Genomic DNA, 19,649 nt, shown 5'->3' on the forward strand with positions numbered 1-19,649 from the left:
TTTGGTTCTTAGCATGGGAAACATTGAGGAACAATGAAATTAGTGAGTGAGTCAGTGGGTGGGGAAATTAATGACGTAGGAAGTAAAAGAGAGAGAGCTACAGGTCGAAGCATGTGTGTTACAGTATAAAGCAGATGAAGGATATTTGGCAGTGAACCTTTTCACCCCCAAAATGTCACTGATGCAATGGTGGATAAGGAGTAATCTCTTAAACCAGGTCTGATCCGCTCAATGGGGGAGTCTGTGTGACGAAATCAACCCGAATGGCAGCACAATGCCAGGCTTCGTATTCCCATACTCAGGACTGGTGTGTGTGTGTGTGTGCGTGCGCAAACCGGCAGCACCACAGATAGTGGCACCATATATAGTCAAAGGTCTCAAAGTATTTTATACAGTAAAATTAGTAAACGATCGAAGACATCCAGCATCACGACTGTATATAATACACTTACTGTATATAATACACATAATACACATACTGTATATAATACACCTATATAATGCACCTACTGTATAATGCACCTATATAATACACCTACTGTATATAATGCACCTATATAATGCACCTATATAATACACCTACTGTATAATGCACCTATATAATACACCTACTGTATAATGCACCTATATAATACACCTACTGTATAATGCACCTATATAATACACCTACTGTATATAATGCACCTACTGTATAATGCACCTATATAATACACCTACTGTATAATGCACCTATATAATACACCTACTGTATAATGCACCTATATAATTCACCTACTGTATAATGCACCTATATAATACACCTACTGTATAATGCAACGACTGGATGAATCAGGCCTTCATGGTTAAATTGCTGTAAAAAAATATAAAAAAACACTAAAAGGACACCAATAGGAAGAATAGACTCGTTTGGGCCAAGAAACACAAGCAATGGACATTAGACTTTTGGAAATCTGTCCTTTGGTCTGATGAGCCCAAATTTGAGATTCTGGGTTCCAACAGCCATGTCTTTGTGAGACGCAGAGTATGTGAACGGATAATCTCTGCATGTGTGGTTCCCACTATGAAGCATGGAGGTGTGATGGTGCTTTGCTGGTGACACTATCAGTGATTTATTTAAAATTCAAGGAACTTAACCAGCATGGCTTCCACAGCATTCAGCAGAGATATACCATCCCATCTGGTTTGTGATTAGTTTTTCCAACAGGACAATGAACCAAAACACACCTCCAGGCTGTGTAAGGGCAATTTGACCAAGGAGAGTGATGGAGTGTTGCATCAATGACCTCGCCTCCACAATCACCCGACCTCAACCCAATTGAGATGGTTTGGGATGAGTTGGACCGCAGAGTGAAGGAAAAGCAGCCAACAAGTGCTCAGCATATATGGGATTTTCAAGACTGTTAGAAAAGCATTCCCCATTAAGCTGGTTGAGAGAATGCCAAGAGTGTGCCAAGCTGTCAAGGCAAAGGGTGGCTACTTGAAGACTCTCAAATATATTTTGATTTTATTAACTCTTTCCGTATGTGTTATTTCATAGTTTTGATGTCTTCACTATCATTCTACAGTGTAGAAAATTCAGATAAACCCTTGAGTAGGTGTCCAAACTTGACAGGTACCGTCGGTCTGACAAATCATGCCACAGCCAGAATGGGCACTGCAGCACCTGCCCAAGACCAGTCTGCTCGTCCGTTTAACATCAGTGGACATTTGATTTCCCATAGTGACTGCATCTGCAGTCGTGCCTTTCACCTGAACAACTTATAGGGTCTCTAGAGGAAAGCTGATTATATGGAAGAGGACATACATTTGACATGTCACCAAGGGTTTTGAAACCATTTATTTTTTAAGGCTTGCCACAGTTGCTTATATTTGAGGGTAAAAAAAAAATACAAAAACAAGGAGTCAGGAAGTCAGTATTAAAGACTGGAAAAAAACTATTTCCATGATAGGAAACAAAAGGCTTTCGAGACTGCGGACAAAGTATGTGTTCTGATGTGGAACATTTAGAATTCAGAAGACGTGCTAGTCGGTCAAGACTCCAAAAAAGAAAATGAAAGAGAAAAAACAACACATTTGCAGTTTAAGTACAGTGCGCAATACATTTAGTAGATTTGAATATATTGATATTCAATTAGGGCACAGCAGGACCTTCCTGGAGTAGCAGCAGAAAACATGAAGTAGGCAGTATTGTTCACTATTTGGTGATTGAAGTCAAACAACTTGAATAAGTTCAATATACAGCATTAACTCTAAAAGTACAAGACGTAACATTCTGTTTAACAACCTCTTCAAGAAAGTCATTCAGGACCACAGGAGGTTGGTGGCACCTTCATTGGGGAGGACAGGCTCGTGGTAACGGCTGGAGCGGCATGGTATCAAAAATACGTCAAACACATGGTTTCCATGTTTTTGATGCCATTCCGTTGGCACCAGTCCAGCCATTACTGAGCCGTCCTCCCCTCAACAACCTCCATTGTTTTGGACTGAGTGCACGTCCAGACAGAACCATGATTTCACCTTGCATAACACCCAAGTCCAGAACATTGCATGTGCATTTAAAGTTAAAAGCATTGTTTAACAGCAGCAATTTCACTAAAATGCAACTCCTACATTTCGTTCCACAAAATGAACACAATCGTGTCCGCAACATGATTATTCAAATCACAACTTCAAACTCCATGCAAATATTTTCACAACACAAGATGCTGTTTGATACTTCCAAACCACGTTTAAAATAAAGTTACAACGTTTCATATCTGATTAGCACTAGTATTTTTATTTATTTTTTCACCTTTATTTAACCAGGTAGGCTAGTTGAGAACAAGTTCTCATTTGCAACTGCGACCTGGCCAAGATAAAGCATAGCAGTGTGAACAGACAACAACACAGAGTTACACATGGAGTAAACAATAGACAAGTCAATAACATGGTAGAAAAAAGAGAATCTATATACAATGTGTGCAAAAGGCATGAGGTAGGCAATAAATCGAATAATTACAATTTAGCAGATTAACACTGGAATGATAAATCATCAGATGATCATGTGCAAGAAGAGATACTGGTGTGCAAAAGAGCAGAAAAGTAAATAAATAAAAGCAGTATGGGGGTGAGGTAGGTAAATTGGGTGGGTAGTTTACAGATGGACTATGTACAGCTGCAGCGATCGGTTAGCTGCTCGGATAGCAGATTTTTAAAGTTGTTGAGGGAGATAAAAGTCTCCAACTTCAGAGATTTTTGCAATTCGTTCCAGTCGCAGGCAGCAGAGAACTGGAAAGAAAGGCGTCCAAATGAGGTTTTGGCTTTAGGGATGATCAGTGAGATACACCTGCTGGAGCGCGTGCTACGGGTGGGTGTAGCCATCGTGACCAGTGAACTGAGATAATGCGGCACTTTGCCTAGCATAGCCTTGTAGATGACCTGGAGCCAGTGGGTCTGACGACGAACATGTAGCGAGGGCCAGCCAACTAGGGCATACAGGTCGCAGTGGTGGGTCGTATAAGGTGCTTTAGTAACAAAACGGATGACACTGTGATAAACTGCATCCAGTTTGCTGAGTAGAGTATTGGAAGCTATTTTGTAGATGACATCGCCGAAGTCGAGGATCGGTAGGATAGTCAGTTTTACTAGGGTAAGTTTGGCGGCGTGAGTGAAGGAGGCTTTGTTCCGGAATAGAAAGCCGACTCTAGATTTGATTTTGGATTGGAGATGTTTGATATGAGTCTGGAAGGAGAGTTTGCAGTCTAGCCAGACACCTAGGTACTTATAGATGTCCACATATTCTAGGTCGGAACCGTCCAGGGTGGTGATGCTAGTCGGGCGTGCGGGTGCAGGCAGCGAACGGTTGAAAAGCATGCATTTGGTTTTACTAGCGTTTAAGAGCAGTTGGAGGCCACGGAAGGAGTGTTGTATGGCATTGAAGCTCGTTTGGAGGTTAGATAGCACAGTGTCCAGGGAAGGGCCGGAAGTATACAGAATGGTGTCGTCTGCGTAGAGGTGGATCAGGGAATTGCCCGCAGCAAGAGCAACATCATTGATGTATACAGAGAAAAGAGTCGGCCCGAGAATTGAACCCTGTGGTACCCCCATAGAGACTGCCAGAGGACCGGACAACATGCCCTCCGATTTGACACACTGAACTCTGTCTGCAAAGTAGTTGGTGAACCAGGCAAGGCAGTCATTAGAAAAACCGAGGCTATTGAGTCTGCCGATAAGAATATGGTGATTGACAGAGTCGAAAGCCTTGGCCAGGTCGATGAAGACGGCTGCACAGTAATGTCTTTTATCGATGGCGGTTATGATATCGTTTAGTACCTTGAGCGTGGCTGAGGTGCACCCGTGACCGGCTCGGAAACCGGATTGCACAGCGGAGAAGGTACGGTGGGATTCGAGATGGTCAGTGATCTGTTTGTTGACTTGGCTTTCGAAGACCTTAGCTAGGCAGGGCAGGATGGGTATAGGTCTGTAACAGTTTGGGTCCAGGGTGTCTCCCCCTTTGAAGAGGGGGATGACAGCGGCAGCTTTCCAATCCTTGGGGATCTCAGATGATACGAAGGAGAGGTTGAACAGGCTGGTAATAGGGGGTGCGACAATGGCAGCGGACAGTTTCAGAAATAGGGGGCCCAGATTGTCAAGCCCAGCTGATTTGTATGGGTCCAGGTTTTCCAGCTCTTTCAGAACATCTGCTATCTGGATATGGGTAAAGGAGAAGCTGGGGAGGCTTGGGCGAGTAGCAGCGGGGGGGGGGGGGCGGGGCTGTTGGCCAAGGTTGGAGTCGCCAGGTGGAAGGCATGGCCAGCCATTGAGAAATGTTTGTTGAAGTTTTCGATTATCACGGACTTATCAGTGGTGACCGTGTTATCTAGCCTCAGTGCAGTGGGCAGCTGGGAGGAGGTGCTCTTGTTTTCCATGGACTTTACAGTATCCCAGAACTTTTTGGAGTTAGAGCTACAGGATGCAAATTTCTGCTTGAAAAAGCTGGCCTTTGCTTTCCTGACTGACTGCGTGTATTGGTTCCTGACTTCCCTGAACAGTTGCATATCACGGGGGCTCTTCGATGCTATTGCAGTTCGCCACAGGATGTTTTTGTGCTGGTCGAGGGCAGTCAGGTCTGGAGTGAACCAAGGGCTATATCTGTTCTTGGTTCTGCATTTTTTGAACGGAGCATGCTTGTCTAATATGGTGAGGAAGTAACTTTTAAAGAATGACCAGGCATCCTCAACTGACGGGATGAGGTCAATATCCTTCCAGGGTACCCGGGCCAGGTCGATTAGAAAGGCCTGCTCGCAGAAGTGTTTCAGGGAGCGTTTGACAGTGATGAGGGGTGGTCGTTTGACCGTGGACCCGTGGCGGATACAGGCAATGAGGCAGTGATCGCTGAGATCTTGATTGAAGACAGCAGAGGTGTATTTGGAGGGCAAGTTGGTCAGGATAATGTCTATTAGGGTGCCCATGTTTACGGATTTAGGGTTGTACCTGGTGGGTTCCTTGATGATTTGTGTGAGATTGAGGGCATCAAGCTTAGATTGTAGATTGGCCGGGGTGTTAAGCATATCCCAGTTTAGGTCACCTAACAGAACAAACTCTGAAGCTAGATGGGGAGCGATCAATTCACAGATGGTGTCCAGGGCACAGCTGGGAGCTGAGGGGGGTCGGTAGCAGGCGGCAACAGTGAGAGACTTATTTCTGGAGAGATTAATTTTTAAAATTAGAAGTTCGAACTGTTTGGGCATAGACTTGGAAAGTATGACAGAACTTTGCAGGCTATCTCTGCAGTAGATTGCAACTCCTCCCCCTTTGGCAGTTCTATCTTGACGGAAAGTGTTATAGTTGGGTATGGAAATCTCAGAGTTTTTGGTGGCCTTCCTAAGCCAGGATTCAGACACGGCAAGGACATCAGGGTTGGCAGAGTGTGCTAAAGCGGTGAGTAAGGCAAACTTGGGGAGGAGGCTTCTGATGTTGACATGCATGAGGCCAAGGCTTTTTCGATCACAGAAGTCAACAAATGAGGGTGACTGGGGACATGCAGGGCCTGGGTTTACCTCCACATCACCCGAGGAACAGAGGAGTAGTAGGATGAGGGTGCGGCTAAAGGCTATCAAAACTGGTCGCCTAGAGCGTTGGGGACAAGGAATAAAAGGAGCAGATTTATGGGCGTGGTAGAATAGATTCTGGGCATAATGTGCAGACCAGGGTATGGTGGGGCACGGGTACAGCGGAGGCAAGCCCAGGCACTGGGTGATGATAAGAGAGGTTGTATCTCTGGACATGCTGGTCTCAATGGGTGAGGTCACCGCATGTGTGGGGGGGTGGGACAAAGGAGGTATCAGAGGTACGGAGAGTGGAACTACGGGGTCCATTGCAAACCAAAACAATGATAACTAGCCTGAACAACAGTATGTAAGGCATATTGATATTAGAGAGAGACATACAATAAGGCATAAAGTGATTGCAGGTCATGATTGGGAGAGCTAGCTAAAACAGCAGGTGAAATAACAGCAGCTAGTCAGCTAACACAGCAACAGAAGGTAAAAATGGCGACGACTGGGCAGAGAGGGTCGGATTAACTACACACAGATCCTGAGTTAAGGCACAGAGCCGACAGATAAAACACAAATAAACAGAATGGAGTACCGTGAATTAATGGACAGTCAAGCAGGCATCAGCTATGTAGCCAAGTGATCATAGTGTCCAGGGGGCAGCCGTAGATGGAGTAGTGAGGCCTCCACTAAGCTAGCACGCGTTTAAAGTTAGTAGCCCGGGGGGGTGGTCTGCTCAGACGGAGGGGGTCTGCTCAGACGGAGGCCGGTTGAGGGCACCGGTTGAGGGCACGTCTGCAAACCAGACGTGGTCGTGTCGACAGAGAATCCAAGCCGGATAGCGATGGCGAAAGAGAGGTTGTGAATTGTAGAATTGTGTTTGCTAACTGGTGCTAGCTTCCTGGCTGCGCTAGCTGCAAGATAAGCTAGCAGTTAGCAGACCGGGGCAGGCAAGTTAGCCTTTGGGGGACGTCGCGATGGGGGGGGAAGTCTGTTTTTGCCTCTTCGTGCGGTGACGTCGATAGACCAGTCGTGGAATTAGTAGGGTTCCAGGTAGCTCTAGGTAGCTAACAGGCCTAGTAGGTTAGCAGAATGGGCCTTCAGCGGGCGTCACGCCTGAGGGGCCTGTTGGAGTCCCCGGGCAGATTATGTCGGTATTCCAGTCGTAGAGGATAGGCGGGGTTCCGTGCTCCGTACCGGCAGTAAATGGGTCCGGGTCTTGTAGCCCAGGAGTGGGCTTCAGTGGTAGCACAGGAGCCCTAGCCAATTAGCTTCAGGCTAATTGATGCCTGCTCCGGTGCCTGCTCCGGGATGGAAACGCTAGCCAGGAGTGGTCACCCGGGATTGTGGTTAGCTAGTTGCGAAGATCCAGATGAAAATGTTCAGAGTTTGCGGTAGGAATCCGGGGATATGGAGAGAAATAGGTCCGTTATGCTCTGGTTTTAGTCACGTTGTTCGAACTAGCGAGAGCTTTCCGAGCTAAAGGTTAGCTGATGACCGCTAGCAATGGTTTGCTAACTGATAGCTGGTAGGCAGTTAGCTGGCTATCTTCAGTAGATGGATTCCAGATCAGAAGTAAATAGAAATACTTTAGAAAAAAAGCAGATCCACGCCACATTGGGTGAGGCGGGTTGCAGGAGAGTATTTAGAAGTTGAGGTTTAAGAAAGTATTTTTAAAAGATATGCGAAGAAAAAGATGTAAAAAGATATATACAAGGGACACGGGACACGACAGGACAAAGACGTCTACACTGCTACGCCGTCTTGGAAGATAGTATCTGCAAGTTACGTCAAACTCAACACACAGGCTGAATTCCCAATTATCATCAAGCCTGCTTCTTAATTCCTCCCACTTTCCCAGTTCAAATCATTGATAGAGATGAACAATTTTCCTCATAAAGCCAATTTCCTAATATATGTATTTACCATAGACAACCTCGTGAAAGGATAAGATGCATAGCTTACATTTTACCAACATATTTCAGTTTCAAGTGCAAAAACCATCAATAACATCCATTTTAGCAAAAAGGTGTGCAACCACCTGCATGTCCGTTGCCCACATTCAAACTGAGAGGAGTTGTTGTGCCTTTGTGGGCATAAAAGTCGACGTGTGCGCGTCCATTTGAATTCACACGGCAAAATTCATTCAGCTGCAAGTGTGACTGGGGCTATGTAGGTAGAGCATTGTTAGGCCACTCATTTTGAAAATCAATGAAACCGTACCCATTCTTGACATTGAACCACTTGACTCTACCCCAGACCTTTGTTGCAATGACCCACTGATTCTGTATGGTTTGGTACAGCATGGTGCTTGTAATGCCAGGATTGTGGGTTTGATTCCCAGGGCCACTCATACACAAAAATGTACGCACTTGACTAAGTCGCTTTGGATAAAAGCGTCTGCTAAAGGGTACGTACACACACCTCGTCCCCAGCGGCTGCCGGGCTGAATGCTGCAGGCTACACCAAATGGATGAAGAGACAACCCCTCCCAGCTTGGATGATTGAGTTAATAACCATAGTCAGAAAAACACTTACTGACTAAACCATACTGCCAGGCTTGGCAACTTTAATCTTTTGACTTAGTACTAGGCCAGGGGTAATATCCCCACCGACTGTCCCACAGCCTTCTCACAGACTGTCCCACAGCCTTCTCACAGACTGTCCCACAGCCTTCTCACAGACTGTCCCACAGCCTTCTCACCGACTGTCCCACAGCCTTCTCACCGACTGTCCCACAGCCTTCTCACCGACTGTCCCACAGCCTTCTCACCGACTGTCCCACAGCCTTCTCACCGACTGTCCTACAGCCTTCTCACCGACTGTCCTACAGCCTTCTCACCGACTGTCCTACAGCCTTCTCACCGACTGTCCTACAGCCTTCTCACCGACTGTCCTACAGCCTTCTCACCGACTGTCCTACAGCCTTCTCACCGACTGTCCTACAGCCTTCTCACCGACTGTCCTACAGCCTTCTCACCGACTGTCCTACAGCCTTCTCACCGACTGTCCTACAGCCTTCTCACCGACTGTCCTACAGCCTTCTCACCGACTGTCCTACAGCCTTCTCACCGACTGTCCTACAGCCTTCTCACCGACTGTCCTCAGTCAAGTCCTCTGGCCAGTATTGGTCCTGCATGTAGTGGTTTGAGATAGCGGGGTCTGGGAGAGTGCCTACGTCCCAGTCCCTCATTCTCTCTCGCATGTCCTGTTCCCACTCCCTCTCCACTAGTTTATACAGGTCCAAAGAAGCCAGAGCATCCTCCACTGAACTGTGGCCCTTTCTTCCAACCTGTTAGGGAAGAGAAAGATCATTGGTCATCATAGAGTCAAATGACAAAGTTTGACACCCGCTGACCAACCCAAACACTGTCAAGGCTGTTATGATCTATCCATCTATTCAGATCTCTAACCTCAAGATGCTTTAAAAAAAAGTGGTCACCAAAAAACACCTAGACGGCAGGGAACACTCACCTGTATTTTCCTGTTTAGGAGGCTGTTTGTCAGGATCTTGAGTGAGACGCAGCGCTTTGTGGGGAAGCCAGCCAGTTGTCTGAGCAGACGCGTGCCACTGGTGTCCCTGATCATGTGACCTGGGTGTGTCAAGTCTAAGGCCTGGAAGTCATTATACAGAGCGTGGCCGATCACTACTTTCCCCTCCAGTATTCGTAGTATCTGGACAAGGAAAGCAGACTGTTTAGTATTGGTGTCCATTACCATTGGGGCGGCACGTAGCCTGGAAATCTGTAATTCTGCCCCTGAACAAGGCAGTTAACCCACTGTTCCTAGGCCGTCATTGTAAATAAGAATTTGTTCTTAACTGACTTGCCTTGTTAAATAAAGGTTCAATTTAAAAAATAATTACCAACGAGAGTATGCACACAAAATAACCAAATCATAAATGGCTGCCTTTGCACACATCCTTTCCTTTGAGACCAACAGTTGAAACCTCTATCCATTACATTACATTTACATTTAAGTCATTTAGCAGACGCTCTTATCCAGAGCGACTTACAAATTGGAAAGTTCATACATATTCATCCTGGTCCCCCCCGTGGGAATTGAACCCTGGTCCCCCCATGGGAATTGAACCCACAACCCTGGCGTTGCAAGCACCATGCTCTACCAACTGAGCCACACGGGACCACTATCCAGTTGGGCTTTCTAGCATACAGACTGCTTTTTTCCCACAAAGTAAAGGACTCAAAAGAAGAGTTAATGCCAAAGCCAGGTGGTTATGGTCTCATTGCTCACCTCGGTCCTAGCCTCTGGGAAGGGCAGAGCGTTCTGTAAATGGTGCCTCTGGATGCCACTCCAACGGGTCCTGTAGTCGGTCACAGGCTGGCACGGACGGATGTACTTATCGTACAGGACGTTGCCATGGTAATCCACCAAACTACAGCGTGCCAATTCACTTGTGCGCCCACCTAGCCCAGTGCCAACCATCTCACAGTCTATAGCCACCACATTGGTCGGGCACGTGTTGTGGCAGGAAGAACGGTGTCCACTAGCTGGTGGGCTGGCCTCAGACAAGAACCCACTGTCCACTTCCCATCGTTCACTCAAAGCAGCCGCAACCAGCGTTTTGCTTACTGAAGTCTGCAGGTTGGCTACCCCGTTGTCCCCAGAAGCAGCTATCAGCGAACCCTGTACAATAGGGGTTTCTCCACATTTAACCAAATTAGTCCATGAGTCTGTGGGTTTTAGGGTGCTACCAACTTCTAGACAGGTGTGCCTCTCGGGTAATATGTCCAGCATTTCAATGTTTTCCTCTGTCCCTTTCCTCAGATTGCTGATTTTATTATTCTTTTGATGCTTCTTCCATGTTCTTGTGTTCTCTACAGTATGGAGGAGCATGGCGTCCCGGGTTAAATATCTATACTTGTAGATCAGTCCCCAATAATTGCGATGGGTTTTACTTCCAATTCAAGTCCCTGCTTCAAATATTGTTCTTGCCATGTAGTATCATATCTGCAACAAAGAAAATGTTGCCAACTCATGAATAAAATAATATTTAAAAACGCTAAAGAATAGATACGCAAGTAGAGAATCTGCAACTTTTACCTCACATCGTTACTTAAAAGGAAACCACAACAAAAAAACAGGAGTATTTGTTTCATTAGTCCACTGATGATACAGTCCCAAAATGTTTGCACCTCACTGTGACGCTTAACAGTTACTGTATTTTGAAAGTTCTACATCTTGAACATTTTCCGCCGATATGCAAAACATTTTGGGACTGTATCAGTGAACTACTGAAACAAATATTAAAATATAGTTTGAGTGGTATTTTCCTTTAAGAGTAGACATGCCAAAGATATGTTTGTGTTTTACCATGACCCGAACACTAGCAACATTGTATCTGTCATCATTGGCTGAGCTAACGCGAGTACTCTGACAACGTGTTACCAACGTGGCAAAATCACATGAACAACCAAAATTCCGTCAAACCACAACCATACGACACATGCTTAGCTAGCTTGATAAAGACATTGATTAACCAACACGCTTTGCAAACAAAAAAATATCCTAAAACATTGGTAGCATACCATACCTCTACTGACATGTGCGCCCGTCCGGAACACTCTACATATGTTAATAACTTGGCACTGATTGGCTTGTACACTGGTAAATCCCGCCTTTGGGGTTCGCACTCAACTCTGATTGTGTTATATAATATACATTTAATGTATTTCTACCAATCAAAGAAGAATACCAGCTCCTGACCCACTGTCCGTCATTTTACGGAAGAACATCCACGTCAACAAAATGTATTGAAAAACCGCAACAATGTTGCCCTCTACTGGAGAGGAAGAACAGTTAGTTAATTACTTTATCAATAATCCTCCACCATTCAAATCTGATTCAAACCGATTGAAACACTGAGTACGGTTACATGCACACAATGCGAATATTGTGGCTAGTCAGATTAATATAATAGTTTGGTTAAAACGTTTACATGCGTTGCAATTACCTTAAATACATGTTAAATAAAAAATAAATAAAAACAATTTCCTTAATAATCCTGTTTAAATGGACACATCTGAAATCAGGCTACCTGATGGCACTCGGATAAATGCAGAACATCGCAAATCAACTTTCTACCACGGCTACAGTACCATCTCAGGCTGTACCATCTCAGGCTGTACTAAGGCTGTCCCATCCCAGGCTATACCATTCCAAGCAGTATCATCTCAGGCTGTACCATCCCAGGCTGTACTAAGGCTGTCCCATCCCAGGCTATACCATCTCAGGCTGTACTAAGGCTGTCCCATCCCAGGCTATACCATTCCAAGCAGTATCATCTCAGGCTGTACCATCCCAGGCTGTACTAAGGCTGTCCCATCCCAGGCTATACCATCTCAGGCTGTACTAAGGCTGTCCCATCCCAGGCTGTACCAAGGCAGTACCATCTCAGGCTGTACCATCTCAGGCTGTACTAAAGCTGTCCCATCCCAGGCTGTCCCATGTCAGGCTATACCATTCCAAGCAGTATCATCTCAGGCTGTACCATCTAAGGAAGTACCATGTCAGGCTGTACCATCCCAGGTAGTACCACAAAAAGTGACGTTGGCTGGTGAAGAGTATCTCATAGAACAAAATATATAATATATCCTAAGCCTGTGTTTACCACCGACCTTATTTTCCGCGTTTATCCAAAAACGCTACAAAAACGCCATTCGTTTCCATGTAGGCTTTGTCCTACGAACCATGGCGGGAATAGTGCCTATAAAAGACGCCATTTCTATTTATCTCTATAGTAGTAGGCTCTATGTCCAGGGCATCAAATTAACACCAGCCAAATGCGGGTAAATGTAAGTATTGGCGGGTAAGAATGTCTTAATTTACCAGCCACGTTGGCAGGTGGTCAACTTGCATGGCTCTACAGTGCGAGCATCACATTTGCGAATAAAAATGGTCAACAGCCAAAAATGAGCCCATGTGCGAGTTGTGATTTATTGTAGAAAAATGCTGCAGTAGCTGTTTTCAAAGTATTTCTGCTGTGTTGCTTCATTGCTGCTAAGTGCACAAATAAATACGAATCCTATATCCCACCGCAGGCAGCAAACACCTCTCATTGTTCTATCTGTGGCAAAACTGCCTGGCAGGAGATTTAAAGGAGATCTATGTGCTCTTAGTGAAGTGCTGATAAATTCATTTTTGGGGGCGCAGTGCACAGACATAAACGTTGGTCTTATATACTCTAAAGTGTACAATGTGAGACTTTATCCGCTTGTTTCTTGGCTCTTTACATTGTTTTGTCGACAAGCTCGATTGTTTTTCAACGTTAGTTTGAGTCTGAGGCTTCAACTTACAGCGAAGAGATGTCCTAGCAGTCAAATCCCAAATCTCACAGACACACCTGACACGACTCAAGTGGCCCCGTTACCACGGTAACCTCCCGCCCTTAAAGGGGCAGCTGAACATTTTGTCTCATCTAATATTTTGGTTAAATGCACTGGTCATTTCTTGTTTTAGAAACATTACAAAGAATGGGCATCTGTTTTTTTGGGAATGTAATCTGAGTGGCCTGCAACAGTGGCTGGTGAAACAAAGTACATTTTTGCCCCTGTCCTGTGTTTGTATGAACCAGTGATGATTGGCTCACCCCCTACTGACCAGGTCAGTTAAGAACAAATTCTTATTTACAATGACGGCCTACCCTGGCCAAACCAAAACCACACTGGGTCAATTGTGCGTCGCCCTATCGGACTCCCAATCACAGCCGGTTGTGATACAGCCTGGAATCAAACCAGGGTCTGTAGTGACATCTCTAGTACTGAGATGCAGTGCCTTACACTGCTGCGCCACTGTCTGGAGGGTAAGATATAGTATATAGGTCTCTCCATGGGTGGGAGAGGGATATTTAAGCTTGTCAACATTCATTATTTTACTGACTTGTTGAATGATTGATCAATTCATCCCTCCTCAGCCTTCCTCTCCTCTGATGACCCAGTGAGGGTGGAGCTCATTCTGAGAACTGTTAAGGGACTGGTTAGGAAGAACACTTCTACAGCCAGTGAGGTGAGAGGTCACACATGGTTTAAAATGGTAAATAATTTGTCACCATAGCAAGTTGTCCACCGATATTCATGTAATTTCTCACCCCTTTGGGTTGTATAAAAGTTTATTTCCCATCAGACACACACACACATTTTCTTTGTTATTATGAAGGTAATTTGTGTAGAATGTGCTTTTCCCCACACCTCTGTACATTGCTTGTGCATATTCAGTGGCCTGATTGCATCCAGACTAAATTCCGAACGCAATGCCCGTCCTGGCAGATAACCTATTGTGAACACAATGTGACTTTCGTGTATCCAGACCTAATGCAGCTTGGAGTGATCGGATGACAGAAGTTGCATTTAAGTGCCCAGGTATAACCGAGGCCATAGATGCCACATATCCATTACTTTGAGTGTTTTATATACTAAGGCAAGTCGGTTAAGAAAAATAAAGTATTATTTACAATGATGGCCTACCATAGGGCAAAAAGCCTCCTGCAGGGACAGGGGCTGGGATAAAAAAATATATATATATATGACAAACATACATCACGAAGAGAGAGACAACACTACATAAAAGACAACATAGCAAGGCAGCAACACATGACAACACAGCATGGTGACAACACAACATGGTAGCGGCACAAAACAGGGTACAGACATTGGGCACAAACAACAGCACAAAGGGCAAGAAGGTAGAGACAACAATACATCACGCAAAGCAGCCACAACTGTCAGTAAAAGTGTCCATGATTGAGTCTTTGAATGAAGAGATTGAGATAAAACTGTCCAGTTTGAGTGTTTGTTGCAGCTCATTCCATTCCCTAGCTGCAGCGAACTGAAAGGACGAGCGACCCAGGAATGTGTGTGCTTTCAGGACCTTTAACAGATTGTGACTGGCAGAATGGGTGTAGTTTGTAGACGATGAGGGCTGCAGTAGATACCTCAGATAGGGGGGGAGTGAGGCCGAAGAGAGTTTTATAAATAAGCATCAACTAGTGAGTCTTGCGACGGGTATATAGAGATGACCAGTTTACAGAGGAGTATAGAGTGCAGTGATGTGTCCTATAAGGAGCATTGGTGGCAAATCTGATGGCTGAATGTTTTTTTATGTATTTTACCAGGTAGGCTAGTTGAGAACAAGTTCTCATTTACAACTGCGACCTGGCCAAGATAAAGCAAAGCGACACAGAGTTACACATGGAATAAACAAATATACAGTCAATAACACAATAGAAGAAAGTGTATTTACAGTGTGTGCAAATGAGGTAGGATAAGGGAGGTAAGGCAATAAATAGGCCATGGTGGCGAAATAATTACAAATTAGCAATTAAACACTGGAGTGATAGATGTGCAGAAGATGAATGTGCAAGTAGAGATACTGAGATGCAAAGGAGCAAAAAAATTATAATAACAGTATGCAGATGAGGTAGTTGGATGGGCTATTTACATACGGACTATGTACAGGTGCAGTGATCTGTGAGCTGCTCTGACAGCTGGTGCTTAAAGTTAGTGAGGGATATATGAGTCTCCAGCTTCAGTGAATTTTGCAATTCATTCCAGTCATTGGCAGCAGAGAACTGGAAGGAAAGGCAGCCAAAAGAGGACTTGACTTTGGGGGTGACCAGTTAAAAATACCTGCTGGAGCGCGTGCTACGGGTGGGTGCTGCTATGGTGACCAGTGAGCTGAGATAAGGCGGGACTATACCTAGCATAGACTTATAGATGACCTGGAGCCAGTGGGTTTAGCGACGAATATGAAGCGAGGGCCAGTCAACGAGAGCATACAGGTCGCAGTGGTGGGTAGTATATGGGGGCTTTGGTGTTAAAAAGGATGACACTGTGATAGACTACATCCAATTTGCTGAGTAGAGTGTTGGAGGCCCTTTTGTAAATTACGTCGCCAAAGTCGAGGATCAGCAGGATAGTCAGTTTTACGAGGGAATGTTTGGCAGCATGAGTGAAGGATGCTTTGTTGCGAAATAGGAAGCCGATTCTAGATTTAATGTTGGATTGGAGATACTTAATGTGAGTCTGGAAGGAGAGTGTACAGTCTAACCAGACACCTACGTATTTGTAGATGTCCACATATTCTAAGTCAGACCCATCCAGAGTAGTGATGCTGGACAGGCGGGCAGGTGTTGGTAGCGATCAGTTGAAGAGCATGCATTTAGTTTTACTTGCATTTAAGAGCAGTTGGAGGCCACGGAAGGAGAGTTCTATGGCATGGAAGCTCTTCTGGAGGTTAGTTAACACAGTGTCCAAAGAGGGGCCAGAATTATACAGAATGGTGTCGTCTGCGTAGAGGTGGATCAAAAAATCACCAGCAGCAAGAGCGACATCATTGATGTATACAGAGAAAAGAGTCGGCCCAAGAATTGAACCCTGTGGCACCCTTAGAGACTGCTAGAGGTCCGGACAACAGACCCTCCGATTTGACACACTGAACTCTGAGTTGTAGTTAGTGAACCAGGCGAGGCAGTCATTTGAGAAACCAAGGCTGTCGAGTCTGCCGATAAGAATGTGGTGATAGACCTGGCTAAGGCTTTCGACTGTCAATGAATACAGCTGCACAGTATTGTCTCTTTATCGATGGAGGTTATGTAGGACCTTGAGCGTGGCTGAGGTGCCCCCGTGACCAGCTCGGAAACCAGGTTGCATAGCGGAGAATGTACGGTGGGATTCGAAGTGGTCGGTAATCTGTTTGTTGACTTGGCTTTCGAAGACCTTAGAAGGCAGGGTAGGATAGATATAGGTCTGTAGCAGTTTGGGTCTAGAGTGTCTCCCCTTTGAAGATGGGGATGACCGCGGCCGCTTTCCAATCTTTGGGGATCTCAGACGATACAAAAGAGAAGTTGAGCAGGCTAGTAATAGGGGTTGCATCAATTTCGGCAGATAATTTTAGAACGAGCAAGTCCAGATTGTCTAGTCCTGCTGATTTGTAGGGGTCCAGATTTTGCCGCTCTTTCAGCACATCAGCTGTATTGGTTTGGGTGAAGGAGAAGCTGGGGAGGCTTAGGAAAGTTGCTGTGGTGGGTGCAGGGCTGTTGACCAGGGTAGGGGTGGCCAGGTGGAAAGCATGGCAAGCCATAGAAAAATGCTTATTGAAAATCTCAATTATCGTGGATTTATCAGTGGTGACAGTGTTTCCTGTCCTCAGTGCAGTGGGCAGCTGGGAGGAGGTGCTCTTATTCTCCATGGACTTTACAGTGTCACAGAACTTTTTGGAATTAGTGCTGGAGGATGCAAATTTGCTAGCCTTTGCTTTCCTAACTGCCTGTGTATATTGGTCCCCAACTTCCCTGAAAAGTTGCATATCTCGGGGGCTATTCGATTCTAATGCCGTACGCCACAGGATGTTTTTGTGCTGGTCAAGGGCAGTCAGGTCTGGAGTGAACGAAGGGCTATATCTGTTCCTGGTTCTACATTTTTTGAACGGGGCATGCTATTTAAGATTGTGAAGAAAGCACTTTTAAAGAATAACCAGGCATCTTCTACTGACGGAATGAGGTCAATATCATTCCAGGATACCCGGGCCAGGTCGATTAGAAAGGCCTGCTCGCTGAAGTATTTTAGGGAGCGTTTGACAGTGATGAGGGATGGTCGTTTGACCGCAGACCCATTACGCACACAAGCAATGAGGTAGTGAACGCTGAGATCCTGGTTGAAGACAGCAGACGTGTATTTGGAGGGCAGGTTGGTTAGGATGATATCTGTGACGATGCCTGTGTTTACGGATTTGGGGTTGTACCTGGTAGGTTCATTGATAATTTGTGTGAGATTGAGAGTATCAAGCTTAGATTGTAGGATGGCTGGGGTGTTAAACGTGTCCCAGTTTAGGTCACCTAACAGCACGAGCTCTGAAGATAGATGGGGGGCAATCAATTCACAGAGTGTCCAGGGCACAGCTGGGGGCAGAAGGTGGTCTACAGCAAGCAGCAATGGTGAGAGACTTGTTTCTGGAAAGGTGGATTTTTAAAGTAGAAGCTCAAATTGTTTGGGCACAGATCTGGATAAGACAGAACTCTGCAGGCTATGGTAAAGAACATCTAGCCCCTCGAGAGCACCCTTACCTGCCGATCTATAAATGGCATCTCTGTAATCTAGCATGGGTAGGATGGTCATCTGAATCAGGGTTAGTTTGGCAGCTGGGGTGAAAGAGGAGCGATCACGATAAAGGAAACCAAGTTTCGATTTATCTTTATCCTGCAACTTTGATATGTGCTGAGAGAAAGACAGTGTACCGTCTAGCCATACTCCCAAGTACTTGTATGAGGTGACTACCTCAAGCTTTAAACCCTCAGATGTAGTAATCACACCTGTGGGGAGAGGGGCATTCTTCTTACCAAACCACATGACCTTTGTTTTGGAGGTGTTCAGAACAAGGTTAAGGGCAGAGAAAGCTTGTTGGACACTAAGAAAGCTTTGTTGTAGAGCATTTAACACAAAATCCAGAGGGGCCAGCTGAGTATAAGACTGTATCATCCGCATATGAATGGATGAGAGAGCTTTCTACTGCCTGAGCCATGTTGTTGATGTAAATTGTGAAGAAACGTAGGGCCTAGGATTGAGCCTTGGGGTACTCCCTTAGTGACAGGCAGTGGCTGAGACAGCTGATTTTCTGACTTTATACACTGTACTCTTTGAGAGAGGTAGGTAGCAAACCAGGCCAAAGACCCCTCAGAGACACCAATACTCCTTAGCCGGCCCACAAGAATGGAATGGTCTACCGTATCAAAAGCTTTGGCCAAGTCAATAAAAATAGCAGCACAACATTGCTTAGAATCAAGGGCAATGGTGACAGAGTACCTTTAAGGTTGCAGTGACACATCCATAACCTGAGCAGAAACCAGATTGCATACTGAATACTATAGACATCAAGACATTTTCCAACACTCTTGATAAACAGGGCAAAATAGAAATAAGCTAGGATCAGCTTGATTGCCCCCTTTAAATAAAGGACAAACCGTGGCTGCCTTCCAAGCAAGCTTTTGTTGAGCGATGGGTAACAATGGGTGTGGGTGTCAGTTGATGTGTGCAGAGGGTCCCTGGTTCGAGCCCAGGTAGGGGCGGAAGCTATACTGTTACATGTGTAAATACTTGAGTGATGGTGGCCTCTTACAAGCAAGGCCAGTTTCCTGGAAACAAGCCTATACCAGGACCAAAACATCCTTTCAGTAGCTCTGTTGAGCATGCATTTCAGTCCAGTAGTAAGCTTACGCTGCGTCCAGGAAACAGGTCCGTTAAAAGTGCAACACTACATTTATAGAATCGGTCCAGTGTTATTTAATGTATCCTTTAACTAGGCAAGTCAGTTACATTCTTATTTACAATGACAGCCTACCCCGGCCAAACCCTAACCTGGACGACGCTGGGACAATTGTGTGCTGCCCTATGCGACTCCCAATCACGGCCGGTTGATACAGCCTGGAATCGAACCAGGGTCTTTAGTGACGCCTCTAACATAGATGCAGTGCCTTAGACCGCTGCACCAATCAGGAAGAATATGGTTTAGAAATACCAGATTTTTTTCTTTAGATCACAACCCCCCCCCAATCCTCAAGGAATTCAGAAACCATCCACATTTCATAAATTCAAACAAAACATA

General features: G+C 45.4%; 1 protein-coding gene across 2 annotated transcripts; it reads right to left on the reverse strand.

Annotated features, from left to right (window-relative positions):
- Nucleotides 1-5,892: 5,892 nt before the first annotated feature.
- On the reverse strand, nucleotides 5,893-12,402 carry LOC129854944 (apoptosis-enhancing nuclease-like). 2 transcript variants are annotated; one of them, XM_055922148.1, is made up of 4 exons: nucleotides 11,590-12,402; nucleotides 10,290-11,006; nucleotides 9,510-9,710; nucleotides 5,893-9,327 (listed from the first exon to the last, which is right to left on the reverse strand). In XM_055922148.1, the coding sequence occupies exons 2-4, from the start codon at nucleotides 10,890-10,892 to the stop codon at nucleotides 9,127-9,129; spliced, it is 1,005 nt and encodes a 334-aa protein (XP_055778123.1). In that variant the 5' UTR covers nucleotides 10,893-11,006; nucleotides 11,590-12,402; the 3' UTR covers nucleotides 5,893-9,126. The 2 variants fall into 2 exon arrangements, with proteins under 2 accessions (XP_055778123.1, XP_055778124.1); XM_055922149.1 differs by lacking the exon at nucleotides 11,590-12,402 and having other exon boundaries at nucleotides 10,290-11,582.
- Nucleotides 12,403-19,649: the final 7,247 nt, after the last annotated feature.

This window comes from Salvelinus fontinalis, chromosome 5 (assembly GCF_029448725.1).
Source record: "Salvelinus fontinalis isolate EN_2023a chromosome 5, ASM2944872v1, whole genome shotgun sequence".
Lineage (NCBI taxonomy): Eukaryota > Metazoa > Chordata > Actinopteri > Salmoniformes > Salmonidae > Salvelinus > Salvelinus fontinalis.